Genomic DNA, 27,473 nt, shown 5'->3' with positions numbered 1-27,473 from the left:
GTGCCCCAGGGAGCAGAGAGGGGGATGCTGGTGAGTGACCCCCAGAACTCCCTCTGCCCCGTCAGTGTCTCCAAAACCATCCCTGTCAGCTGTGGGCACCTTTCAAAGAGCTTGCTCCATCCTATTAAAATCCAAATGCTGACAGAAGTTAACGTCAGAGGAGCAGCTTGCAAAATGATGGTTTTAAAATGTCCCTGTGACATGTGGCAGCCTCCTCTCCTCTCTTATTTCTCCTGAGGTCACAAGGAGATGGATGGGGCTGGAGCCTCAGCTGAGCCTCAGGACAACACAGCTCATGAGCTGGTTTACTCTGGTGTATTGATGGAGAGAGGTGATTATATAAAATTGAATTTTAAGCAGAATTTGGCTTTCTGGACTAATGGAACCACAGAAGAAATAACAAAACAAAATTATTTTCTAGTCACCACCACAGCTTCTTCAGAACTCTATGTACTAAACAGGGAAAGCTCCAATGCAAGAGGATCTTTGTAATGTCAAAAAAATCAAATAAAACAGCCAAAGCCCTTTCTGCCAATGAGGCAAGAAGCCCCTGCTGTCCATGGGATCAGCTGCACTTCCCAGGTTTACTGGGGAACATCTCATTCAAAGCTTTGCTGTTCTTCCGAGCTGGAACCTGAGCAAGACCTCTGTTTGCTGGGGACCTTTTGGGTGCACATAACGCAGTTAAAATTCCATAACCCAGAGTGCCAAACCTGGCATGCAGGGCCAGTGCCAGCTAGGGCAGGGTAATTTTACAGCCAGGGCCACCAATATTCACATTTTGGACTCTGTACTCCAATTCCCTCCCGTTGCTGCTCTTCCCAACCCTCGGCTCCCGTCAGCAGTGAGCCTGTGTGGGCTGTCATTGCAGCCACACAGGTGGCTAAAGCTGGAAAAGCTCCTCAGCTGCACCTCGGGGGCACTACAGAAATATCTGCTCATTTGAAATCCCCCTGCAAGTCCCTTTGGCTCTGATTCCTTCACAGCAATTACAGCTCGTTTGCTGCAATGTGACCTCGGAAATCTGTGGGAGTAACTGGACTTGTCAGAGCCTCAGGAAAATGACAGGCTCACATTTTCCCTGGAAGCTCCCTAAAACCGCCCCAGTCGAGCCAGGGGCTGGATATCCTTCAGTGGAGGAGCTGAGACAAGGCTCTGCTCACTCCCATCCAAGGACCAAGCGGAAGGGCCAGCTTGGATAATGGCAGAGATCACTTTGGGGAGGAAATGAGCTGTGGGAGTGTGTCCCCAGGCACAGCACAGGGCACTGAGGTCACACTCCGCTTGTTCTCAGGCAGATCTTATTCCCAGACAGAGCCATGAGGACATCTGTGCTCCTGTGAGAGTCGTCTTGGCTGTCACCAGGAGTTTGCAGGGTGACCATGACTTGTGACACCACTGCTGGGGCACTCATTGATTGTTTTGCTTCTCTGGCCGAGGAGGAGTTTGTGTTTCAATAACAAAAGGAGTGGGAGGGGAGAAGACAGCACTTACATTTGCTTCTCTGAACATCTTATTTGGCTTTGCTGCCTCTGGATTATTCCCCTCACCTCAAGTTTGATTATGAACTGAAAACTGACCAGGCCGGGCACTTGCAGGAGCCCTTAGGGAAGGCAGTCAGTTCTCCAGCTTCACACCAAGCCAAGGAAGCTGGTGTGAAACCACAGCTTTATGTGAGCTACCTGTTAGCCATTCATTCAATTGCAAATCTTCAAACACAGAGCTGGCACCTTAAGGCTGCAGGAGTAAAAACCCAGCATGTGTTGGCTGATTCCAGATCTTGTCAGGGATGCTTGGGCTGTGTTTTAATGAGCTGTGAGTTTCCACAGGGAGGGCTGGGATCAGCCCAGGACAGGTGTAGCAGGGGAGTGCAGCTGGAAATAAGGAATTACAAGGCCCTTGGGAGCTGGGGGGACACGGTGGCAGCAGCAAGAGGAGGGCTGAGCTCAGGGGGGCAGGCAGTGTGCTCAGGGGCCCATTGCTATGCCAGTCACAGGGGTGCACAGGGACTGCTGCTCAGGGAAGGTTTATTTGCAACACCTTCAGAGGATGATAATGAAGGCTCTTCAGTGCATGGGGTAATTAAGAGTCACTGTCCTGGTACTGCCAATACTCAGTTACATCCCACCAGGGCGATGTTCTGCATAAAACCAGGCTTTAAGGCAGGCAAAGGCAGAACACAGGACTATGGACAAGCCTGAGCTAGAAAGGACTGATGGATGAGAGGCATCAAAGCCCAGCACCTGCCCCTGAGCACTCTCACCATCTCCTCCTGTGTCCCCACTCCCCCTGAGCACTCTCACCATCTCCTCCTGTGTCCCCACTCCCCCTGAGCACTCTCACCATCTCCTCCTGTGTCCCCACTCCCCCTGAGCACTCTCACCATCTCCTCCTGTGTCCCCATTCCCCCTGAGCACTCTCACCATCTCCTCCTGTGTCCCCATTCCCCCTGAGCACTCTCACCATCTCCTCCTGGCTCCCCACTGCTCCTGGTCCTGTGCTGCTGTCCCGGGGCTGCAGCTCCAGCACCGTGCGCAGGAGCCGCTCCGAGCGCTGCGTGAGGAACCCGATCTCGGCGTTGGGGTGGAGGCCGTACAGGTAGGGAGACTCTGGAGGCAGAGCATCGTCTATGTACTGCACAAAGACATTCAGAGCACGTTAGGAACAGCCCAGGGTGCTTTGCCTGCAGAGCTTCGGTGCTGGAATCATCCCCCCAGTAGGTCAGCTCTGCCTGTGGCTGAAACGCCAGGGAAGTGATGGAGGAAGGAGAACAAATGTTTACAGAGCTGCTCCTGCTCCTGCTGGGAAAATTCTGTAATTGCTGGAGTTCAGCTTGGCTCCTGTCTCAGGCTGGACCTTCTCTAGCAATTATCTGCTGTGCATTTCAGCATCAGCATCCTGAAATCTCTTGTGGGAATTGAGCTTCCAGTAGTTAAGTTTTATGAACAAAACCAGCCTGATGTGCCTCTCTCTGCTAGTGCATTTGTGTACAAAGAACAGATGAGATCAGTAAGTAGATCAACAAGACCCTTCAGTGATTCTCATCAAAACAGATGATAAAAGGAGCTTGAAAGGGCCGTTCTAGCAAACAGTATGTGGATGTAATTTTCCAGGAACCCCACTTAAGTCTCAAGCACCAATACAGTTGCTCTATTCATGCATGAACAGAATGAGCCCATGATGAAGTAGCAAATTACCATTAGACTTCGTTCATCCAGGGGAATGCTGAAGCATCCACAGGAACACAACAAAATGGGAAATGAGAGAACAGTGCAGGAACACTGCAGCCCCGCTCCTGCCTCCTCAGGCAGATTTTGGGGCAGTTCTGGAAGACATTCCACTGACATGTATAAATGATGCCAGCAAACAAAGAGCTTACCTGGTGATAGCCATTATAATCCATGTTCCCTGGGAGGGGAAACCCAGGAGCGAGGCAGAGCTCTCCCTCCATCATTTCTGGCTTAATAAACTCTTCCAGGTAGGTTCTGCAGAGCCGCCTGTCCCAGTCATCCGTGATGTGGCCTCCGTACATGATCTCGCCCACAAGGTAGCGCAGGTCATCGTAGGGGACCTGGGCGTGGAGCAGGGTGGGCTCAACCCAAGCACTGCCTGCACCCTCAGGGCTCCCACCTCAGCAAACAAACATCAGGTGGGAGTTCAATCCTGCCCCGGGAAAGCACAGTGCAGCTCCCCACTGAGCGAGTGGCACTGAGGTCTCCCATCCCCTCCCAAGGGAGAACTGTGAAGTTCTAAACCCGAGGAAATGACTTTTCAGGACAGCTTCAGGCCACCCTGGTGGTTCAAAGCCACCAGCCAGCCCCCCTGTGGTGCCCCCACCTTGGAGCTGGCCTCCAGGTAGTTGTAGAGCACGTTGACAGAGATGGTGAGGTCGCCGGTGCTGAAGGGGTACGAGCGGTTCCAGCCCTGGGGGCCGAACTTGCGCCGTTCCGCCACCACCGCGTGGAAATAGCAGAGGGTGAAGAGGATGCTCCTGAACTCCTTCTCCTGGCTGCACATCTCCAGGGTGTCCTGCAACACAGGACAGCTGCCCTCAGCCTCAGCCACTCCCAGGGAGCCAAAACACGCCGGACTTTGGACAGGGGTGAATCACAGAATCTGAGGCCAAGGCTGGGAAACACCCCCAAATCATCAAGTTCAACCTTTGACTAAATACCCCCATCCCCATTTAATTGTGAACCGTATTTTTTTAACAATTTCAGGGATGTGTCTTCACCACTCCCCTGGGCAGCCTGTTCCAGAGCTTAACCAACCTTCCAGTTTAGAAATTTTTTCCTTACATCCAACGTGCACCTCCCCTGCTGATGCTTGTTGTCATTGCCCCATTGTTCCCTGGGACAAGAGGCCGATCAAATTGTCCTTCAGTTCATTTTTGCATCACACACACACAGTAATTTTCAATGTCAGTGGCTTTGCACAGCAGATTTACTGGCAAATTCTAGCAAATATTTTCTGACTTAATATTTACTGTTCCCAGCTCCGAGTGGCTTTGCACAGGAACACAGGGAAGGAAGGACATGTGCATCCACTCAACGCCCCATCACCTGCATGTGCTCCACATCCCTCACCAGAAAGATGGGGAGGGAGCCACAGAATCACAGAATTCTCTGTTGGAAGGGACCTTCAAGTCCTTGTTTTTCCAGCCCCTCTGCCACGGGCAGGGACACTTTCCACTATCCCAGGTTGCTCCAAGCCCTGTCCAACCTTTACCTTAAATAAATGCCATGCTAGGCCTTTAATCCTCTGAGAGCACGACAGAGCTCAGGGTCTGTGCAGAAAAGGGGGAATACATCACTCTAAAGGGTGCAAAGCATTGACCAAGTGCATTTGATAATCAAGAACATCCCAAAACCTGTTTTCCCTTGGATTAGGCAGCACCCTAAGCTCCCTTTATCAGCATTGAGATGAAGAACTGCTTGAAATACATGCAGAAAACCTTTCTCATTTTAGGAAACATCCCCAGAACAACCCAGTTCACTCTCATTCGGCCTCTCTTCAGTTGTCAATTCTTCTTCAGCTACAAAGCAGAACAATATCCCCTGCACAGAATAAAGGGTCTTCTTTGTAGCCTCCAGCTGAAAGCTAAATTTGAACATCTCTTCTGTGTAAAGCAGGGAAATGAGGTGGAAAAGGGACCCCACCCACTCGCTTCAGGATTTCTGATAAGAGATGTTTCATAATCCTCCAGCAATTTAGAAAATGCTAATTACTATTGATTGAAATGAGCAGCGGCAGGATGAAAATGTTACTTGGGGTGAAGGTTCTCCCCTCCCTTGTTCTCCAGGACATTTTCTGGAGTCCAAGATGATGAATGGCAGTAGATAAAAATGGAATAATCTTCCCTGACCACTGGCATTAATCCTTGCATGGTGCCTCCCCCCACACCTGCTCAGCAATGTTCCCTCCTGCTCTTGGGGTTCTCTCCACACCAACATCTGCCAGGTGTCCACAATGGTTTGGGGTTGCTCTTGCCAAATCCCAAATAACAAGACCCATTAAGGAGAGAATTCCAGAATGGTTTGGGCTGGAAGGGACCTTAAAGCCCACCCAGAGCCACCCCTGTCATGGGCAGGGACATCTTCCACTGTCCCAGGCTGCTCCAAGTCCCACCCAAGCCTTGGGCACTGCCAGGGATCCAGGGGCAGCCACAGCTGCTCTGGGCACCCTGTGCCAGGGCCTGCCCACCCTGCCAGGGAGGAATTTCTTTCCAATATCCAATGTAGATTTGCCCTTCTTCAATTTGAAACCGTTCTCCTTGTCCTGTCCCTCCAGGATCTTGTCCAAATTCCCTCTCCAGCTCTCTTGGATTCCCTTTAGGTACTGGAAGGTCTCCCTGAAATCTTCTCTCCTCCAGTCTGAACAAACCCAGCTCTCTCTGCCTCTCTCCTCAGCAGAGCTGTCCCAGCCCTCTGATCAACTCAGCAGCCTCCTCTGGACTTGTTCCAGCTGTGTTTGGAGCCCCAGCATGGGGCAGGTGGGGCTTCACAAAAGCAGAGATTTCCCACAAGAGAAGACAGCCCTGCAAGATCTGCCAAGTGTTCCCAGCACAGCCATGGGCTGGATGGAGAGGCTGGAATGTCAGCACCAGTGATCCTAAAGGACAGTGGGAGGGCTGGGAGCACCTTCAGAGCCTTCTGATGGGTCCTGCTGTGAGGGCTGGGTGTGCCAAGGCTCGGGCAGTGGGCCAGTGAGTGCTGGGGAGGCAGGACATGGACTCAGCACTCCTAGGACAGGAATCAGCAGGAACATGAGTGCTCAGCCCTCAGCCCTTGAGGGAAATGGGGTCATGGCCGAGCTCCCTGGCTCTGTCCTGCCCTGGGGCCCATGGGCTGTTCCCAGGGAGTCCTGCAGGGATGGGATCCTGCCCTGCTCCTGTCCCACGCTGAGAGCACAGCTCATTCAGCCACGGCCTTACAGCCCCTCTGACACTGATCCACACCCTCTGGGGCACCAGGAATATTTCCATCACTTCCCACACAGGGCTGTTCCCCTGCACAGGAGGGACAGGGGTCAGTGCCTGCTGTGACAGGAGAATTTTTGAGCAATAAACACAACGAGCAGCCTGCCACGGGCTGCTCTTGTGGGCCAGCCACTCTCACACGGCCTAACTGAGATCCTGGCAAAGCAACTCCTGCCTGCAGGCAGCTTCCAGCTCAGATTTGCAACACTCCTGATGTCAGCAAGGCCTCGAGCTGAATGGCCTTTGGGCACACACCAGCAATCTGCGTGTGCTGCTCTGGAGAGGGATGTGGGATGTGATCAGCAGTTCTGAACCTCTAACACTGGTTAAACAGCAGGCAGCAAAGTGAGGTTTAACCTGCTCACCTCCCACAGCTTTGGGTTACATGTCAGGTGCCACTCAGCAGCCCAAAATGGAAGGACCCAGAAGGAGAAATCAACTGAAACATGACAACATCTCCTGATGCTGCAGTCAGAAATTTGATTCTGTACTGAAAGAGCCTTTCTGAGGCTGGAGTCACCTGGACACATTTAAAAACAGACTGGACCTGGCACTCAGTGCTGTGGTTTAGTTGGTGAGGAGGTGTTGGGTCACAGGTTGGACTTGATGATCCCAAAGGTCTTTTCCAGCCTGGTTAATTCTGTGATTCTGTGTGAATCTGTGACCACACACGGGAGAGAAAATTATTAAACTGCACAGAAGTCTGGTGTCCCGTGCCCTGCTGCAGGAAAGAATCTCAGAATCACCTGAACTCTTTTTTGGGAAAACCAGTGTTTGGAAAGACATCTGTGCCCAGCTCGTGGGGAAGAGCAGAGGGGTGTTGGACCCAGAAATGCAAAGGGACTGGGGAGGCAATGTCCATCATGCTCCACAGGGGCTCCTGCAGCCCCATTACGTGCCCAACCACGCTCCTACCTGGCTGAAGTTGTCCAGGGCCTTGTGCAGGTTGGCGTGCATCCCGGTGGGGGCCTCGCTGGTGATTTTGATGGAGTTTTCCAGGATGCCCTGGGGGATGATGTGGCTCTCTGGGCACGGCGCCGGCTCCGCGCTCACGAACACGCGGAAATCCCGGTGGCTGCCCTGGCTGTGCTGCTCCAGCTTCTTCTCCAGAGAGCTCAGCCACTTGGCCACCAGGTGGATGTTCTGGCAGGGACAAAAGGACAAGGCTTGGTCAGTCCCCTGATTACACCCCCATGTGCTGAGCAGGTGATGCCTCAGTTTCAGCTGTGACATTCTCCAGGTTCTGCCCTGCACTGGTACCTAACTCTGAACTCCACACAAAGTGTCAGCAAGGTCTCCTCACAGCTCAGGCACACACAACAATCCTTCTCCAGCCCCACAGCCAAGGACACCGCTGCAGCTCCAGGCCCAAAAAGTGCAACCAGCAGGGAATTGAGGAGAGCAACCTGGGAGGATGGGACTGCATCACCTGCAGCTGGAATTGCACAATTCAGCCCAAGCTGGAAATGGACCAGAACTGATCCAAGTGGGAAACTCCTGAGCCAGGGCCCATCCTGGCTGCAGCCACGGCCGGGCTCTTGCAGTGCCCAAGGTGCATCCTTGGAAGGGCTTTTAATAAATCCCTGCTTTATTCCTTTAACCCTGCCCAGCCCCTGCTCCAGGAGCCTCTCCAGGCACCACAGGCACCAAATCCATCCCACTGATGGATGCCCTCTAGAATTTGTGACTTGTCCCAGCAGTGCCTGTGTGCAGCTCCCAGCCCCAAAGATCTGTGTGCATCACGAACATTTGAAAATTCAAAATTTTCAGTATAAATCAGCAGCAGAGCAGCAAACCCCAGCTGGGCTGGTTGGGATTATCCTCATTTCAGCAATACCAGCTGAGGTGATTCCTGGGGAGAAAAACTGCTCTTCCTGGGGGCACATTTGTTATTCCTGGGGAGCAGAGTTATTATTCCTCCCCCCAGCCCCACCTAGCTCAAATAAAAAAACATTTCTTCATTTTAATCAGAATTACAGTGAGGACCCTCTGTAGCAGTTCCTGGGCAAACAAGTCAAGCAGGTGATTTCACAAAGTCCTTTAACACAAAGGGATTTATTTATTCATGCAACTAATTGGACACATCTTTCAGAAGATTAAGCAGAATCGTGGAGAGATGGTGAAATGGATGAAGTCAAGCCTCAGTTTTTCCCCTAGAGTCCTATACAGCATTACAGTTTCTAGGCAAGAAAACAGCATTTTGTTATATTAGGAATGGGATATGTGGGCTAAACAACCCTTGTTTTAAAGGCAGGTGTGCAATCCAAACTGGCTGTGCTCACAGGCACTTGGGATGGTGATTTATCCCACCCCAAGAAAGGACAAAGAACTTGCTAAACCTAAATTAAAAGCTGCAGCCAGAAAGATAAACTGCTTGGAGGTGGCAAAGAAATTACATAAAGGAACCATATTAGAGGCTGAGAATAAATATATATCACCTGTAAATGGGGCCAGAAAGGAGCTCTCATGGTTAAATAGCAGAGTAATGGAGATTATTAGGAGTAAAATTACATTCTTCAGAAAGTGGAAGTTTTGTCCAAATGACAAAAACTAGAAAAGAGCACAAAGTAAAAATGGTAAAGTCAAAAAAGCACTACAAGAAACAATTTTTTGAAAACCATAAAAGCTAATAATAAAGCCTTTTCCAGAAACCAGGAACTTACTAGAGAATCTATAAAACTAACAAGATGAAGGTCTGCAGGGAGTGCCCATGGAAGGCCAGGCCAGCCCAAAGCAGCCCACATTTGCAGGAATATTCCCTGCAGAGCTAGAGCAGGTTTTTAGCTGTGTCCAGTTGGGATTTTGGGTATCTGCAAGGCTCAAATCTCCACAACTTGTCTGAGCAATGTGTGCCACTGTTCAACCATACTCACAGTAAAAAAAATAAATTAAAAAATAGTATAAGATAGTGAAATAAAATAAAATTATATGAATGTTTAAGGGAAATTTGTATCTCAGTTTTAGCCTTTTGCTTCTTGCTCTTTCACTCAGCACCACTATGAAGATTTTGACTCCCTCTTCTGCACTTTCCCTGCCAGGAGGGATTTAAACACACCAACAAACCCCTCTGAGCCAAACCCCAGCTTTTGGAGGTTAAATAACCCCATCCTCCCCTCATATAATAGATGCTTCAGTCTCTCAATTGTTGCAAAGACTCTTAAACTTGAAGCAGCAGATGAAGAGCTGTTTAGAGGGGTGAATGAGGTAATAAATAATGAGAGGTCTCTGGGAGCAGATGGACTCACCCTAAAAGGGCCCCAGATGTGGAAGGGCTGCAGCCCAGCTCAGGAGGCAGCAGCCAGCCTGGCAGGGGCTCCAGCAGGACAGGACTCAGTCCCAAACAGCACCAGTTAGGAAAAAAACAGCAATCTCAAAGTTCCAAGGCATTTCAGAGAGCTCAGCTGAGGATATCACGGTGTGAGCTGTGTGTGGTGGGGCTGGAGCTGCTGTCCCCAGGAGCTGCCCCAGGCTGGGCTGGAGCAGTGCTGGTCACTGCAGGGGTCAGCCCCTGCTGGGACACGGCCAAGGACCAGGCTGGGGACAAGGAGCTGTCCCAGCTGGCCCCAGGGATGTCCCAGCCTATGGAATCCTGCTCAGCACGGAGCAGGAGAGGGCAGGAATGTTGGGAGGGGGTGTTTGCCTTCCCCAGTCACCATGGGTATGACAGAGCCTGGCTGAGCCCCTGCCTGCCCAGGGAAATGGGGAATGAATTCCTGACTTTGCTTCTTTGCCTGGCCAGCTCTGGCTTTCCCTATTGAATTGTCTGCATCTCAGCCCGTGACTTTTCTCACTTTTAACCCCACATTCAGCCCCATCCCACCCCTGGGCAGGGAGGGAGAAGCAGGTGAGGCTCAGTTTCCATCTGGGGTTAAACACAGCAGCTCATCCCCAGGAACTTTTGGAGAGGGGATTTCCCCAGGCATGGCCCTGCTTGGAACAGGAATTGTCTCTGTGGGTCCCCTGTATCCCCAGGCATGGATTTTTATCCATACCAGCTCTTTTCCCAAAAGCAGTATTGCTGCAGGTAAAAGGAAAGGTGTCATAGGCCACCAACCAGTTAAAACACAGCTAACAGGGGTAAGGAGACTACTGATAGAGCTTTATCTATCCCCACCATATCAAAAACCATCTGAAAGAGCAAATGATTGGTGAGCTGACAAAATTACTCATGAGACAAAGCCATTTCAAGTCCTGAAAATAAAGCCTGGGAGTGAAGAACTGCAGGAGGATGCCATCATTCTAAGTGACTGGCAATGACACTGCAGAAGGAATTCAGTGGTGATAGATGCAAAGAAATGCACTCAGGAAAACAATCCCAGCTACAGATACACACACTGATGGGTTCAAAATTAACTATTATCACTCAGGGATGAGATCTCAGAGTCCTCACAGTTATTTCCTGCAAACCACAGTTCAATGCTTAACAATGCAAGAGCAATCAAGCACCAGCAGAGGAAGAGAATAAAGCTGCAAACGTTATTTTGCCACTCCATAAATCCTTGGTGGGACTTCATTTTGTAAACAGCTCCCACTCCTCTTAAATCCAAAAGGATTTAACTCCCACAAAAGGAGACACTCCATCACCAGGGGTTTGGCCATTTGGAGAGAGCAGAGGCTATCAGGGGTGAACAGAGCAGGCTGCAAGAAAAGTGGAAGTGCATTTTCATGTGACACAGAACTCAGCTGCCAATTTACTGCTTCAGGGTGTTAGGGAGTTGAGAGAATCACAGAGTGGAGCTGAGCTGGAAGTCACAGAGAGGAACACTGAATCCTTAATGCTGGGAAAAAAGCTTTAAAATCACCAAATCCAGCCACCACCCCAGCAGCAGGCTCACCATTCACCCATGTCCCCAGGTGCCACAGCCACATGGGTGTTGGACACTTCCAGGGATGGGGATTCCATTACTGGCCTGGTCCAACATCCCTGCACGGTTTGTGCCCCTTCCCTGAGGCTGTGGATGTGCCTGTGCCAGGCAGAGCTGTGCCCTGGGCTGTCCAGGCACTGGTGCCTCACAGGGAGCTCCCCCAGGGAAACACAGAAACCTCTCCTGGCTTCTCTGCTGGAGGGCTCAGGTGCTTCTTGTGAGGTGCCAGGGGAGCCAGGCATGGACAGATCCCAGCTGGGCCTGGAGAAGAGGATGAACTTTATGGAAAGGAAAAGCTGAGGTGCTTTAGGCTGGGACAGAGTGGTGGCTGTCACTGTTACCAGGATTTGAAGCTGCTGGAGGGATGGGTCAGCACTCAAGAGGGACTGAGGGGTGTGAGTCAAGAGAGTTGGTGCTTGGGGAAGCCACAGACACTTTGCTGCCTCCAGTTCTGCTGGCCCAAATCTGATTGACATGGCTGGCAACAATATTTTTTATTTAGAACTGCAGAAATTCCGGCTCCTCACCTGAAATGATTTAGGGTTGTGCTCACATTGTGTGGATGAGATGGAGTTTGGGGTGTGGAGGGAGATGAGAGGAGATGCCTGGGCAAAGGGATTGTTCTGGGGTTGTCTTCTCACAAACAAGGACTGTGTGAGGAGCAGCAGACAAAATGCAATTACACCTGAGTGCTGCTGCACCACTGCTGGCCTGACGCCCTCAGGATTTCAGGAGATCAGATCGTCCCCAGCGTCCAGACAACCAACTCATTTTACAAACAATCAGGTAGGAGTGGACTGAAACCTGCAACCAAAGTGGTGCCAACACCACAGGGATTTAATAAAACAGGAGAAGAGCTCAACAAAATATCAAAAGAAAAACTGTGCATTAAGTATGAGTTTAATCATAGTCTTCATATGTGACCGTAAGTGTTTTCATCTCTAATTGGTAGTTTCTTCCCACATCTGCTTTTGTGGTTTTAGATGGCTCAAAAATAATTGCTTTTGCTTGTGTTGACATGACACCAGTGATCATTATTTGTGGGTATCACTGCCTGCTAACAGCCAACTTAGGGAATATTTCCAGCCCAGTGATAATTGAGTGCATTTATATCCTGTTCTTTTGTGATAGAAGGGATGAAAAGGAGGAATAGATGAAGCCAAACATGGGCTGGTACTAAGAATTCATAATTCAAATGAATATATCTGCCCAGGCCAGACAGAGATGCTGCAGAAGGGATTCAGAGGTTGGAAAGAAACTTTGCAAATTAATTCTCAGCAGTCAGGTAACAAAACCAGAGAGAACACATCTAATGAGAGCAAGTGGTCAGAGTAACTGAGATGTGTCAGTTATCAATAATGAGCCAATGCGGGCAGTGTGAAACAAACCCTGCACACTGACCCTGCACACTGACCATCCCCACTGACCCTGCACACTGACCATCCCCACTGACCATCCCCACTGACCCTGCACACTGCCCATCCCCACTGACCCTGCACACTGACCCTGCACACTGACCATCCCCACTGCCCCTGCACACTGACCATCCCCACTGCCCATCCCCACTGACCCTGCACACTGACCCTGAACACTGACCATCCCCACTGACCATCCCCACTGACCCTGCACACTGCCCATCCCCACTGACCCTGCACACTGACCATCCCCACTGACCCTGCACACTGACCATCCCCACTGACCCTGCACACTGACCCTGCACACTGACCATCCCCACTGACCCTGCACACTGCCCATCCCCACTGACCCTGCACACTGACCCTGCACACTGACCATCCCCACTGCCCATCCCCACTGCCCATCCCCACTGACCCTGCACACTGACCATCCCCACTGACCATCCCCACTGCCCATCCCCACTGACCCTGCACACTGACCATCCCCACTGACCCTGCACACTGACCCTGCACACTGCCCATCCCCACTGACCATCCCCACTGACCCTGCACACTGCCCATCCCCACTGACCATCCCCACTGACCATCCCCACTGACCCTGCACACTGACCATCCCCACTGCCCATCCCCACTGACCCTGCACACTGACCCTGCAGACTGCCCATCCCCACTGACCCTGCACACTGCCCATCCCCACTGACCCTGCACACTGACCCTGCACACTGACCATCCCCACTGACCCTGCACACTGACCATCCCCACTGACCATCCCCACTGACCATCCCCACTGACCCTGCACACTGACCATCCCCACTGACCATCCCCACTGACCCTGCACACTGACCCTGCACACTGACCCTGCACACTGACCCTGCACACTGCCCATCCCCACTGACCATCCCCACTGACCATCCCCACTGACCATCCCCACTGACCCTGCACACTGACCATCCCCACTGACCATCCCCACTGACCCTGCACACTGCCCATCCCCACTGACCCTGCACACTGACCCTGCACACTGCCCATCCCCACTGACCATCCCCACTGCCCATCCCCACTGACCCTGCACACTGACCCTGCACACTGACCCTGCACACTGACCCTGCACTCTGCCCATCCCCTGCACTCTGCCCATCCCCTGTGCCATTTCCCCACTCTGGGCAGGTGCTGCAGGCTGAGGGGGTGTGGGAAGGGCAGGGCTGGGGTGCAGGGTCAGGAAGATGGGAGCACCAGGGGCTTTTCCATGGGAGCTCACTCCCAAGCCCCTCTGTGTTTGTAGAAGGCAGAACATGTATCACAGTGAGTGTTGCCCTGGTAACCATCAGAAATAGCACCGCACGTCCATGAAGCAGCACACGCTCCCCTCCCTGTGCTGCAGCCACTGGGGACCCTGCCCCTGTCTGAAAGTGCCCCTCTCCTTCAGGCCCCCTCAGAAATCACCTCCTGGAACAAGGAGAGCTGGGTGTCTGTACAAAGCCTCACTCTCTGGTGAGATCCTGTGGAAAACATTCCCAGTTTTTCCACGGCTGTGCCAGCCAGGCTGCACAGCAGAGCCAGCCTAGCACTGCCTGTGCTCACTGCCTGCTGCTGGGGGACCCCAAGGGACAGGGAAGGGCTCTGCTGTTCCCGGGTCATGGGGTGGGGATGGAACCAGCCTGGCCTGGGACGTGGTGTCACACAATCACGGAACCATGGACAGGTTTGGGTTAGAAGGGACCTGAAAGCTCATCCAATTCCAACTCCTTGTCATGGGCAGGGACACCTTCCTCTGGCCCAGGTGCTCCAGCCCCAATGTCCAGCCTGGCCTTGGGCACTGCCAGGGATCCAGGGGCAGCCCCAGCTGCTCTGGGCACCCTGTGCCAGCCCTGCCCACCCTCACATGAAGGAATTATTTCCCAATACCCCATCTAAACCTAATCTCTGTCAGTGGGAAGTCATTCCCCCTTGTCCTGTCACTCCATCCCTTGTCCAAAGTCCCTCTCCAGCTGTATCAGAGCCCCCTCAGGCACTGGAAGGCCACAGTGAGGTCACTTCAGAGCAATCCTCAGGCTGAACAACCCCAATTTTCCCAGCCTTTCTTCAGAGCAGAGCTGCCCCATCCCTCTGATCATCCTGGTGCCCCTCTGGACCTGCGCTCCCGGTGACCCTGCTGGAGCAGAGGGGTTGGGCCAGGTGATCTCCAGAGGTCCTTCCCACCCCAGCCATCCTGGGGTTCTGTGATTTATGATACACTGATGAATCTCACACAGTTTTGCTCCAGAAGCTCACTGTTATTCAATTTAATACACGAACCTGACTCAGTGAAGCAGCAACCTAGGAAAATGGAAAGATGCTCAAGAATTAAATTAACTTCATCACAAAGAGAGGGAAGTGACATTTTGGCTAATGGATGAAGACTACAATTAAATTGGGAATATCTAATGTCTGAACCCTTTCCCTACATCAGTGCATTCAAACATGCATTTGAACAAACACAAACAAATTTTGCTGTGACTTGCTATTAAGCTGATCAAGCCCATTTGGTGACCGTGCTGGCCACTGGATCAGCAAAAGGCTCCTTGGAGGGGAGCAGGGCAGGCACAGCTTGTGCTAACTCATAGCTTAGTGCAAAGCTCCTTCCTCCCTGCACAGAGGATGCTGCAGGCATCAGAGGAACACATCCGTGGGTAACTGGGCATGGGGAAGCAGAGATCACAGAGCCACTGAGGCTGGAGACACCTCTGGCCTCCCCCAGCCCCAAGCCCTGCTCAAAGCAGGCTCAGGCAGTGCAGTGGCCCAGGAACGTGCCCAGGTGCCTTTTGGATGTGTCCAAGGATGAAAACACCACAAACTCTACAGGAACCTGGCCATTCACACTGATAAAAAAAGATTGTATTTACATTTAAATGGAATTTCCTGAATTTCAAGTTGTTCCCATCGCTCCTTGCTCTGACACCAGACACCACTGAGAGAGTCTGGTCTTTGCTCCCCTCCATCCAGGGCAATGCAAACATCTCCTCTGGTGGCTGAGCAATCCCAGTACTACATAGAACCTCACCAGAGCCTCTCCAGCTGTGGGGCCCAGCTGTTCCTGTCCCCCAGAGCCACCAGGAACTCCCTGCACTTCCCAGTGGATTCCTACTCCTGCTTCAAAGCCCTCCAAACCTCTGAGCTGTTGCTAAGGACACCTGAACCTGCTATCAAATGGATTTTTGTGGAGCTCAGAGATCAAGCTCAGCTCTTCAGTGCCAACTGAAGGAACAGAGCAGCTGCTGGGCTTGAGCTGGGCTGCTCCTGCAGCCCTCAGGTAACAAAGCCTCCTTTAAAGAGCTGCACTTTTGCCTCAGGGGCTCCTGTTTTGCAGTTGGACCATTTGTATTTGTAGGGAACAATTTCAGCTGTGGGCTTCACTCTCTCCTCATCTGTCACCAGCCTGCACCAGAGCTCAGCACCAGCCACCAGCCAGGAAAAACTCTGGTGCTAAAGGGGCAGGGAGCTGCTGGCCAGGCTCTGCCAGGGGATTATCTTCCCAAGGAAATGAAGGATTGGGGGGCTTCCTGCTGTTCTCTCTCATAAAACGAGTCATTTATGAAAATCTCCATTTTCAGAGTGAGCTGAGAAACTTTTCCCAGGCCAGACATGGATGCTTCTGTCTTTATTTTGCCTCCTGCAGTGTCAGAAGGCAACAGGACTGAGACGAGGTGGCCCTAGGACAGCCCTTCCCAGCACAGCAGTGATCCTGCTCCTGTAACCCAATAAAAACCTCCCAGCTGCCTCCTTTAGCTCCCACAAACCTAATTCCCCAACTCCTCAGTGCCCAAAGTATGTGACTCTCATTATGTCTGGTCCCAATCAAGGAACAGTGATGAGTAATTTTGCATGTGTAAAATTTACATGTGTAAATTATACATGAGTAATTTTTCATGTGTAAAAACCACCCAGATCATCCCCTCAAGTGTTTGTCCTGCAGAACGTGTGTGTGAGCTCCACGTGAGCTGAGCTGTTGGTCAGGGGATGGCAAAATACAGAAGCAAAGCTAACAGTAGTTTTTTGTCTGCTCAAAAACAAATGGGAAGCCTGGGTATAACCAGTGCTGTGGGTGGGATACAGCCTTCACATAATGAGTTTAATTAATCTGGGTAAAATTACCCTGAGAGCTGTTCTGTCCTCTCTTTTATTATTAATGCAATGATCCACAAATCCTGTGACACTTTTGTAAATTGAGTCATCTGTGTCATTCCAGATCTTGAACAAACACTCCTGGAACTGTTTGTGAGGCATTTGTCACCAAAACCTCGCAGGAAAGATCTTGCCAGATAAACCATATGGCAAATATTGCTCTGACCCACCCCTGACTGCGATGGCAGAATCCTCTGTGGGACCCCTCCTCAATGTGGGATGAGTCTGGGTGCTGATTTTGCCAAAGGTCAGATTTTCAGGCTAGAGAAGGTTCTTTGTCCAACCTTTCTGGGTTGTCCAGAGGGTGCTTTCATGGCAGTCTGCTGACCCTAAAGGAGTTTTGTTAGACCAGGAGTTCTTGTCTGTTAATGCAGGGACACACTTTAGGCCCTGCTCTCCCTCTTCCTCCTGTTCCATGGAGCTCCAGCCCCTGGGAGGAGCTGGGGGCACCAAGTGAGGTGCAGAGGAGCGGAGCAGCCCGGCCAGCCTGGGTGCCAGTGCTGTCCCTTTGCTTCGCTGTCACTCCACCGAAGGCTGGGGCTGGAGCTGCCTGTCCCACACCCTGCAGGACCTGCCCAGAGAGCCAAGTGCCACCAGGGCACCTCCAGCTCCTGTGGGGCCCTCGCTGCTGATTGCTGGGCCTGGGATTCGAAGCAAAAGCAGGAAGAGCTCTGAGAGCTGTGTTGAGCCACTCTTGCCCACATCCCGTTTCTCCAAACTCGGCACGGAGCTGGGATATCTGCATGGATGAAGTGTTAGCAGCTCTGGGACCATGCCAGAGGCAATCCCAGATGTCTGAGTGACCCTCAGCACAATCCTGTCCCCAGGGCCACTGCTGAGCCTGCCCCATGCAGCAGAGCAGCCTGACCTAACCCAGCTGGACCGAGCTCCTCTCCAAGCTCAGGGGGAGCCTGACCAGAGAGAGTCACACCTGGAGACCCAGCCAGCCCAGCCCCAACACTGTTCTTTTACAGAAATCTGATTTCTGCAGCTCTTCTCATTTAATCACAGAATCAACAAATCCCAGAACGGTTTGGGTTGGGAGGGACATTAAATCCCATCCCACCCCTGCCATGGCAGGGACACCTTCCCCTGTCCCAGGCTGCTCCAGCCCCAATGTCCAGCCTGGCCTTGGGCACTGCCAGGGATCCAGGGGCAGCCACAGCTGCTCTGGGCACCTGTGCCAGCCCTTCCCACCCTCCCAGGAAGGATTTCTTCTGATTTAGCCTTCAGTGTCTGTCTAACCTCTTACTGATTGCTCTGCCCATCAGAGAAGATGGGAATGGATGTAATAAAAACCCTTCAGGCCCCCAGTGCTTGTCTGTTAGCACTGAAACAGCACATGGAGACTGACACTGCTGACAGATCCTTTACAGCAGCACACCAGCACTGGAGAAAATAACTTTTCACTCTACATTACTGAATGGCTCAAAAAGCTGCATATTTCCTTCTGCACCACCTCAAAGGCAGATGCCAGGACTGCAGCCCTCTGTATATTAAAAGCTCTGGAGAAGCTCAGCATTGCTTACCTCAGAGGCAGCTTGAAAAAAAAATAAAATAAAAAGAAAAAAATCAAAAATTAAGATCAAAATATCAGGGATATTTAATTTCAATTCATAACCAGGCCTGAGGGCTCTGATCAGGACTCAGAGCTTTGCCTTAATCCAATTTTATGCAAACAATTCAGTGATAATAGAAGTTTATATAATCTACATCAAGGAAATCAGAGGGGTTCCCAAAACCTGTAATGAGAGCTGACATCAGCAAGTGCACATCAGCAAACCCAAACCCTCACTAAACGAGTGGCTCCACAGAGCACTTGACAGAGACAGAGCTCCCTCCACACCCCAGCAGGCTCTGAGGCATTCTGTGGGGCTGTGATGAGAGCTGGCAGCATTTCCCTGGTTTGGGATGCCAGAGGAGCCAGCCCCACTGCAGAGTTCCCTCCCTGAGGGGCCCCTCCGTGCTCTTTGAGGTGCAGGGGGAGTTTGGGGCAGAGAATGAGTCCAGGGGCTCTCAGAACAGAGCTCCTCTTTCATTCATGGAGCAAATAAAGGCACAGGAAGTGCAGAACAACCTCCCCTCGGAGGTTCCTGCACGTGCACACCCCACAGACAGCTCCAGGAAGAGAAACCATCCCTGCATGTGTTTATAAAGAGCCTGGACATGGCACTTGGTGCCATGGTCTGGTTGAGGTGTTAGGGCTGGGTTGGACTCGATGATCTTGGAGGTCTCTTCCACTCTGGTGATTGTGTGAATTCTGTTGGATTGACCCCACACTGGCAGAGCCTGCTGACAGGGGTGACAGCGTGTCCATGTCCCCTGGCAGGTGTGGCAGCCTGTCCTCGTGGAGGGGACAGCAGGCTGGGAGAAGGGCAGCACAGCCAATGACCCCGTACCTGAAGGATGACCCAGTGACCCTCCTGTGCAGCCACATCCAGGGCTCCTTCAGCCACCACCTCCTGGCCTTGCCCAAGGGAAACGTTGTGCAGGTTCCCGTGGTTAAAGGTGTAGCCCAGCTTCTTCCCTGGGGGAAACAAGGAGTGACTTCAGCACCCTGGCAGGGCTGGGCCCCAGCACAGCCAGACCAAACCTCACACAGGACCTACCACACTCCTGACATCTCTTCCCTGCTCTCATTCTCTTGGCTCTCACACACTCCTTGCCCAAGTGCTCAAAGAGCAGCAGCTTCTCCCAAACTCTTTTAATTACAGTGCAGCATCCACAAAAAGGTACCTCATTATGAAGCACTTCTTGTTTAAAGAACATTATTCCCCTGCAACCTGGTGTAAAAACACATTGTACAGTGGTAAGAAATGAAAACCTTTTCCTGCTGATTAACCAGGCTTTGAACACCCACGGTGGGTGGGGAGAAGCCCCTGCAGTGCAGAGGGGGAGCAGCAGCTGGGTTTGGAGAGGGCAGCTGGGATGAAATCCCTGCCAGCTTCCTCAAGCAAGGCCTCCCAGGTGCACTGGAGAGCAGTGACTGCTCCAGGTTCCTCATGGAGCACCACTGGAGCTGCCTTCCCGTGGGAAAGCCCCAGTGGAGTCAGCAAAGCCCATGGGAAGGGGTGGTTTGGGATCCAGACAGATCCCAGTGTTTCCAGGCTCACTGATAGCCCTCTGCAGTGCTGGCAAGTTTGCTGCAGGGCCCTCCCTGTGACACCAAGGAAAGGTCCCATGCGTGGGCAATATCTGCAAGAAGCTGACTTCCATTCACAGGAATTACCCTGCACTTTAATAAAACTTAATGAAGGACAGAGAAAATATCAAAAACAACCAAAGCAAGGCCCAGTGAGGCAGCTGGAAGGCCAGTGCAGCTGCTCTGTGGCAATGAGTTTATTTCATTATTTCTCTTTTTGCTTTTTCTTGCTGTAACTCTTCTGGCTGGCTAACCCCAGGTGCTCAGCTATGCTCATCTTTACAATTCCAATTAAACCATTCATGGTTTCATTTTAGTGCTTCATTTCTCACACAGGAAAATAACAGGGAGAGACAGGATCACCAATGTGGCTCCAAAGGGAAGCCAGGGACATCACAGGAGCTTCCTTTGGGGGTATCCCTTCGATTTCCAGTAATGACACCTGGTTTGGGGGCAGAAAGAGCCTGAAATGCAAAGCTAAGCCCAAGAATTCCCCAGAATGAGCTGCCTGTGGCTGAGGCTGCACCAAGTTTAACAGCTCTGACAGCTGCTCCTGGCAATGTTGGTAAAGGCTCACTCAAACATGATTTTGGGTGCACTGTGGAAAGGAAAAAGAATGCACAAGTCATTGTTCTCCTGGCCTGGTCTGTGCCTGCCTGGATGATGTTTTGTCCTGTCCAACCCCAAAGGCATCACACTCCTCTGCTCCAGAGGGATGTTCAGGCTGAAAATGAGGATTTTTCCACAGTGGAGCCAAGACCCAGAGTGAATTTTGCACAAGGGCAGCTCTGGAGCACAGCAGTGGCTGCAGCCATTGGTGCACAAGGCCATCAGTGCCTTCTCAAGGGAGGCATCTCACAGAAGGCCCCGTGGCTTTGGAGCCAGCTGACAGCTCCATCCACATGGAAATCAGCTCAGGAAGGAGGGGAAGGAAACCTGGAAACTTTGCCATAAAGCAGCAATCTGTTACAGGGAGCTGTTGCTTATTTTCAGTTATCATAAAATCATAGAAGAGCAGGTTGGAAGGGACCTCAAGGGTCCTCTGGTTCAACCTTTCTTGGCAACAAGCATCTGACAGCATGTGAGGTATCTCTGACGTAAATTACAGGTTGTGCACAAACCCAGCTCAGAGATTGTTGCAGTGTGAACCACACTGGGAATCCAGGCAGTGCAGGAAAGAGACAAGTTTGATTCAAACTTAAGATGAAAATCCAAAAGACTTTAAGAAAAAACAATAAAACCAAACCAAAATCCCATTGCATCCTCTCGCAATTATCTATTTTTAACATATTACTTCATTATCTACAAAGAGATGAGGAAAGAAAAAACCCAAACAAAAGAGGCATGTTGTGCTAAGATAATAATGCAGCAGATAAACAGCAATGCTGTGCTGTGCCTAGAGACAGGATTTATTTACCATGTTTCTCCACATCCTTCAGTGGGTCCACTCCTGGGGACAGGATAAAAAACATCGGGGTTGCAGGCCCTGATTCCTCAAAGGTCGTTGCAAAATCCAAGGGTCTCCCCACCACGTATTTGCTGCCCAGCTTTTCTTCTACAAAATCTCTGCCAGAGAGAAAACAACTTTTGCCAGTTTGTTCAGAAGATGCAGATTCCCCTGGAAATAATCAGTTAATGATGATGGAATCTCAGAATTGTTAAGGTTTGAGAAGACTCCCAAGGTTATCGAGTGTGGCCATTATCAAACACCACCACGTCCTCAAGTGTCCCACCCACAGGTCCTCTGAGCACTTCCAGGGATGGTGCCAGGTTTGATAACCCTTCAACTGGAGAAGTTTTCCCTCATATTCAATCTAAACCTCTCCTGGTGCAACTTGAGGCCGTTCCATCTGGTCCTGTCTCTTTTTCCCTGGGAGCAGAGCCCGACCTCCCCGGCTGTCCCCTCCTGTCAGGGAGTTGTGCAGAGCCAGAAGTTCCCCCTGAGCCTCCTTTTCTCCAGCCTGAGCCCCTTCCCAGCTCCCTCAGCCTCCCCTCATATGATTTGTCCTGCAATTCATTTTAATGATTTAAATTATTTAAAAACAAAAAATTAGGAAAATGAGCATGAAATAATTGTGGAGAGATCTGTAGGCTGGGCTTCCAGGGGCTCCTCAGGAGCAATGCCTGGCACTCTGTCCAGGGGTGGGATGCCACAGGACTCAGCAGTCCTGACAAAGGGAAGTGGGAAGGGAGAGCAGTGGGAGCTGCCAGCCCAAGGGTGCATTCAGAAGAACAATACAAGCACTGGCTTGATTCTGTCTCAGGAATCTTAGGAGAAAAGAAGTAAGTTGAGGTACAAGATACAAGAGCCTGCTGCGTGTTTTGCAATCCAAGCAGCCATGCAGAGGAAACAGCAATCCACTGAAAGTCCAGATGATTTACACAATTGCTTTGATCTGGAAAGCTGAAAGGGAAGAGCTCTAAGAATGGCTGGAGCATGGAGCCTTAGCATGAGAGTGACAAGGAAAAATACAAAGGAGTGAACAGGGAAAGGCTCATCTCCACAGCAGCTGCTGGGATGTGTGGGGAATGTTCTGGCTGGATTCCCCCAGGGTGAGCTCCTGACATCACTGCTTTACAAAAAGAGAGACACTGAACACTGATTCAAAGCTAGGAATGTTATATTCAAACCCCAGGAATGCTGCTGGAGCTCAGATGGATTACTCAGGCTTTTTGAAGGCAGCCAAATTCTTTCTAAGAGAGCTGAGAGCCTCCTTCAAGGACTGGTGAAAGGCAGTTGGAATAGAAATGCCTAAGGGATTGCAAAAAAACCCAAACCAACAGCTTCCACATTTTTGGTACCTCTTTCAAGTAAATTTTTCTGTTCAGGGTCAAGATTTGCTAAATTGCTGCTGGAAAGGCTCAGGTCACAAAATTTAACCAAGTCCATCAGATTCAAGGTCACAACACTCTTGTTTTACTTCAAATCTCAGCTCTTTGAAACAGTGCCCTGGGGACTCAGCAACACAAGGTGCTACAAGAAAACTTTTGCCGATGTTCTTCAATAAGATTGAAGGATGAAATGGATATTTACAGGGGAAAATCCTTCCTCAGGAAATTACAGTTTTTGGTGCACTGCTGGCTGTGAAGCTCTAAGGAGTGAGTCAGGGTAAGAGGGGCTTCTCCTGATAATTCCTTAGGCCTAGGGAATAAACCAGACTGGGAAAACACCTCCAGGGATCTGCTAGGAAGAGTGGCTGGAACACCCAACTTCCCAGGGCCTGTACAAGGTTGAATCATCTTAAATCCCAAAGAAATCCTACACCATCATCACATAGCGTGTGCACGTGAGGTGGGACACAAAGGGTCTTACAGCTTTCTGAACAGCAGTTGGAAATGAGGTTGGGATTTTCCAGGGCATCTAAAATCCCCCTGGTCACCTGTGGCTGGGCTGGAATATTACTCCTAAAATGCACCCATGGACTGGTCAGGGCCCCCAGAGAGATGGGAAGGTTTGGAGTGGTCGTGATGTCCATGATCACCAGGAGCTGTTCAATGTTGGCACACTGAGATATTGATAACTTGGTTGTATTTCAGTAAGAGTCCCCAAAGTCCTGGGGGAGGCTCAGTGAACTGTTACTGTTTGCACTTTAACATGAGAAACAAAACAATACAATACAAAACCCCATTTAAATACTCCTGTGCAAACAGAAAAGCTTGATGTGCCCACATCCTGAAAATATCCAGCCATGCTTTTGAACTTGGATTCCATTTATCATAAAAGAGAGACAGGAAAGGTGCTGAAATTTGATGTTCCAGTTATTTCTGAACCATGTGAGTAAGAAATGAATTATAGTTGCTTAAATGAAATACCCACCTAAAATTTCAAGAGCTTATTTTAATCAAGCTAAACAACAACAGGAAAACCAGTATTTTCAGCTGAGAGACACATGGAGAATCCAGCCATAAGAGTAAGAAATTAAAAACAGATGGATTAGTATTAATACTGTGATAAATATTAGTATTTATTCTAATAAAATAATAATAACAGTGACCACAGGAAGACTTCACTCAGTCTTGTCTGTGTTTTTCTGTGAACCCTGAAGCACAAACAGATGTAGCTCATACACTGAGTAGAACACCCTGCTGTGTGCACGTCAGGTGGTGCAGGAATGTAAACTACTGGAGAAACAGGAGCATGAGAGACATCATAGAAATGTCAAAACATTGGCCAGAGAAGGGAAAACCAAGTCCTCATGGAGTGAAAGACCTTTAGTTTGTCCTGGAACAAGGAGGTTGCTTTTGCATAACTTCAGGAAGTTTATCCTTGCCCAGTTACCTTCACTACATAATTTACTGCTACAACTTTCAAAACCAGCAGCACATAAATTTTGCATTTTACAGAAAAAAAAAAAAAAGAAAAAAAAAACCTTTATAAGACTTTCCTTTACTTCTACTCTTTATTCTGGTGTCTAAGAAGAAGCCAAAACTGATCTAGTAACTCAAATGGATATTACTGAACTCGGAGTGCAGCAGGTGTGTAACACCTGTATGGTGATGCTCACTTCTGACTTGGCAGACCTGCTCCTCACCCAGTGCTGGTTGCACTGCTCCATCCCTGCTGGTGACAGTGAGCTTTGATCCCACTAAGCAAAATATTCCACTTAAATCCAATGTGTTGATTGCCTTGCAGAGTTCAGAGACCAATGAATCTCACAGTGGTTTGGGCTGGAAGGGACCTTAAACATCATCCAATTCCAACTCCTTGTTTTGGGCAGAGACACCTTCCTCTGGCCCAGGCTGCTCCATGCCCTGTCCAGCCTGGCCTTGGGATCCTGCCAGGGATCCAGGGGCAGCCCCAGCTGCTCTGGGCACCCTGTGCCAGCCCTCCTCATCCTCACGGTTCATCCAAGACCCCTTGATAGGAAACCACACTGCAGAACTCACATCCTAGAGATGTACTGCCATTCACAAATCCAGGCACATTCCTGAATTCCTCCTGCTCCCCACACAGCCCAGCCCCAGAGCTGCCCCTGGGCCCCACCTGACGGCGCAGGGGACGCGGTCGGGCCGCAGGGCTCTCATGATGCACAGACGCTGCAGGGCTGACTTGTTCTTCCAGTCCTGGGGGAACCTCTCCTTCTCAGGACACTCAGACTCAACAAACTTCTTCCATCGTTTTGCTGACCCCTCAATATCCCGATCCAGGTTTCTGAATTCCTCCATGGATGAGAGAGCCTGGAAAAATTAAAAGGAAAGTCAGGAAGAACAATCCTATGTGCCTCTGAACTGTGGAGGCCCAGGGGCCTATGACAAAAATCCCCAAATCCCAGTCTTGGAAAGGAAACCACAAAGAACACTCCTGAGGCTGGGGTGAGAGAAGGCCTCACTCCCACAGATCTGCACAGTTATATCTTAATGGATTGTTAAGTTTGTTCCCCTGTTGGTTTGCTGAGTTTATGTCCCCGTGCTCAGCCCCTGTTCACCTTATTTGTAACTTCTCTAGAATGTTCTCCCTTCCCTCAATCCCCATTGGCCCTAGTTTGGAGCAGTCCTCCTCCCCTGTTTTCCCATTGGTTGTTCCTGCCCCTAACCCCGCCTCTGCATCATTTTCTCCTGTTCCCATTGGACCCTGTCCCTCTGATCCGCCGCCTCTCACCCAGATATAACCCTGGAGCCTCCACCCCGTTTCATCTTGGCCCTGGACCCTCTCCAGTGAATAAACCTTTCCTGGAGCACCAGACAAAGACCTGTCTCTGTCGTCTGCCTCAGGATTTTGTTGTGCGCTCCAGGCTGAAGCAGCACTGGTTTGTCTCAGGCCACAACACTGAACCATTTTTCTAACTCTACTGACTCCTCATGATTTGCTCCACCAGGGAGCTGGAAACCAATCAGGACCAGATTTTTTACATTCTCCTTGGAAGGGACAGTCCAGGAGAGATTGAAACATTTTGGTATCAACCAGCTCACCCTGTTCATTCCCCAAAAATGGAAAAATTCTCCTCTCCTGTTTGGAAAAATCTCAGGTGACAAGAACTTCCTACTGCCAGTTATCCCAGAAGTTACTGTTTTGGATGAGAGCTGGAGATTTGGAATCCATGTCTGATAGGAGAGTACGTTGCTGGCATTCCCATGAGCTGCATGATCTCCTTACTGATTCCACAGACACGGGGAAAATTGTGCAGCAAAACCCAGAGCATCTGCTGAAAAAATGTGCTGAAGAAACACTCAGACATGCCATGCTGACCAAGTGCTTTTTTACAGGGGTTTCACAGTTGGAATATTAATTCTAGCAGAAGCACAGGATGGTTTGGGTCGGAAGGGACCTTGAGGATCTCCTTGTTCCAACCCCCTTACCATGGGCTGGGTCATACAGAGTTGGTTTTCCGTGCCTGTTCCCCTATTCACATCCTTCTGTGACACCACTACACTGATCCTTCCCATTCATTTCATGGTGACCATGGAGCCAGGAACCTCCACAAGCACAGGAAAAATGTAAAGATGTGGTGCTGTCTCTGTTCAAGCATTCAGCCCACCCAGAATCAGGAAAAAAACCAAAATTATTTGGCTTCTACTTGCCAAAAGAAAATGAACTTCTTGGTGCTACGAGTCTGTAGCAGGAACAGGCAGCTGAAGAATGCCCCAAAAAACCAGCCCACCAAGGCATTAAATAAATTAAAATTACAATGAAAATGTAGTTGGATTTTGTCGCTGGAAAGTGGCAACTATAAATGTTATGCAGACAAGTGAAGAATCCAAATTCTTTTTCAGATAAGTGGAAGCAGAACACATTGCAGAGCTCGTAAGGTTCTTCTGGATTGGAGTAAAATTTTCACAGAAACAAACATCTTCATTTTGCATAATGTGGAGCTGTGAGCAGCTGAACATGAAATGGAAAAGACAAGTGAAGGATAACAGACAGTGAATGAGCTGTTTTCTGCAGAAAGAGAAGGGAGAGCCAAGCAGAAGCTTCTTGATGAGCAGAGGTGCTCCCCACACCAGTGCTCCTGCTCCCACCCCACACAGCCTCGCTGTGGGAAGCACCTGAGCAAGCCCTTTGGAAAATGCTGTTTCCACACCTTGTTCAGAAGAACTGGGAAGATCCACCCTTGCACAGGGCTTGGGAAGGCACAGAAGGGCCTGGTGGAGGTGTGAGGGATTGCCTGGGATACGCTGCTGTTGCAAACAAGGCAGAAGACACTGAGGATGAAACTGTTTTAAAAACCTCACTTTCCCTCTGGAAGGCTTCCCAGTGAGAAGACAAAAGCAGTGTGAAACTTTGGTCTTCCTAACAGACTGAATTTAGTCCCAGAGAGTGAAGAGAGGGGAGGAAGATGTCAGAAAAGGGGGCTTCTGATAACAAATGTCTTCACTTTTTTAGCAGAGGGAATTACAGGATCACAGAATGGTTTGGATTGCAAGGGATCTGAAAGATCACCTCATTTCAAATCCCTGCCATGGACAGAGACATC

At 50.4% G+C, this 27,473-nt stretch overlaps 1 protein-coding gene across 1 annotated transcript in view; it reads right to left on the bottom strand.

Annotated features, from left to right (window-relative positions):
* DNAH9 (dynein axonemal heavy chain 9) overlaps window positions 1-27,473 on the bottom strand; it is a 150,357-nt gene that overhangs the window by 12,321 nt on the left and 110,563 nt on the right. Inside the window, exons 60-66 of the mRNA XM_088065604.1 lie at window positions 25,046-25,239; window positions 21,479-21,627; window positions 19,319-19,446; window positions 7,394-7,621; window positions 3,838-4,029; window positions 3,380-3,571; window positions 2,464-2,634 (exon numbers count right to left, since the gene is read on the bottom strand). Coding sequence (XP_087921730.1) covers window positions 2,464-2,634; window positions 3,380-3,571; window positions 3,838-4,029; window positions 7,394-7,621; window positions 19,319-19,446; window positions 21,479-21,627; window positions 25,046-25,239 — 1,254 coding nt within the window. The remainder of the gene's footprint in view (window positions 1-2,463; window positions 2,635-3,379; window positions 3,572-3,837; window positions 4,030-7,393; window positions 7,622-19,318; window positions 19,447-21,478; window positions 21,628-25,045; window positions 25,240-27,473) is intronic.

The sequence above is a fragment of the Pseudopodoces humilis genome, chromosome 21 (genome assembly GCF_049639895.1).
Source record: "Pseudopodoces humilis isolate 2021_Gansu_Grassland_sample_001 chromosome 21, ASM4963989v1, whole genome shotgun sequence".
Lineage (NCBI taxonomy): Eukaryota > Metazoa > Chordata > Aves > Passeriformes > Paridae > Pseudopodoces > Pseudopodoces humilis.
The sequence above is the reverse complement of the archived record's forward strand: the minus strand, read 5'-3'. Positions and strand labels throughout refer to the sequence as shown.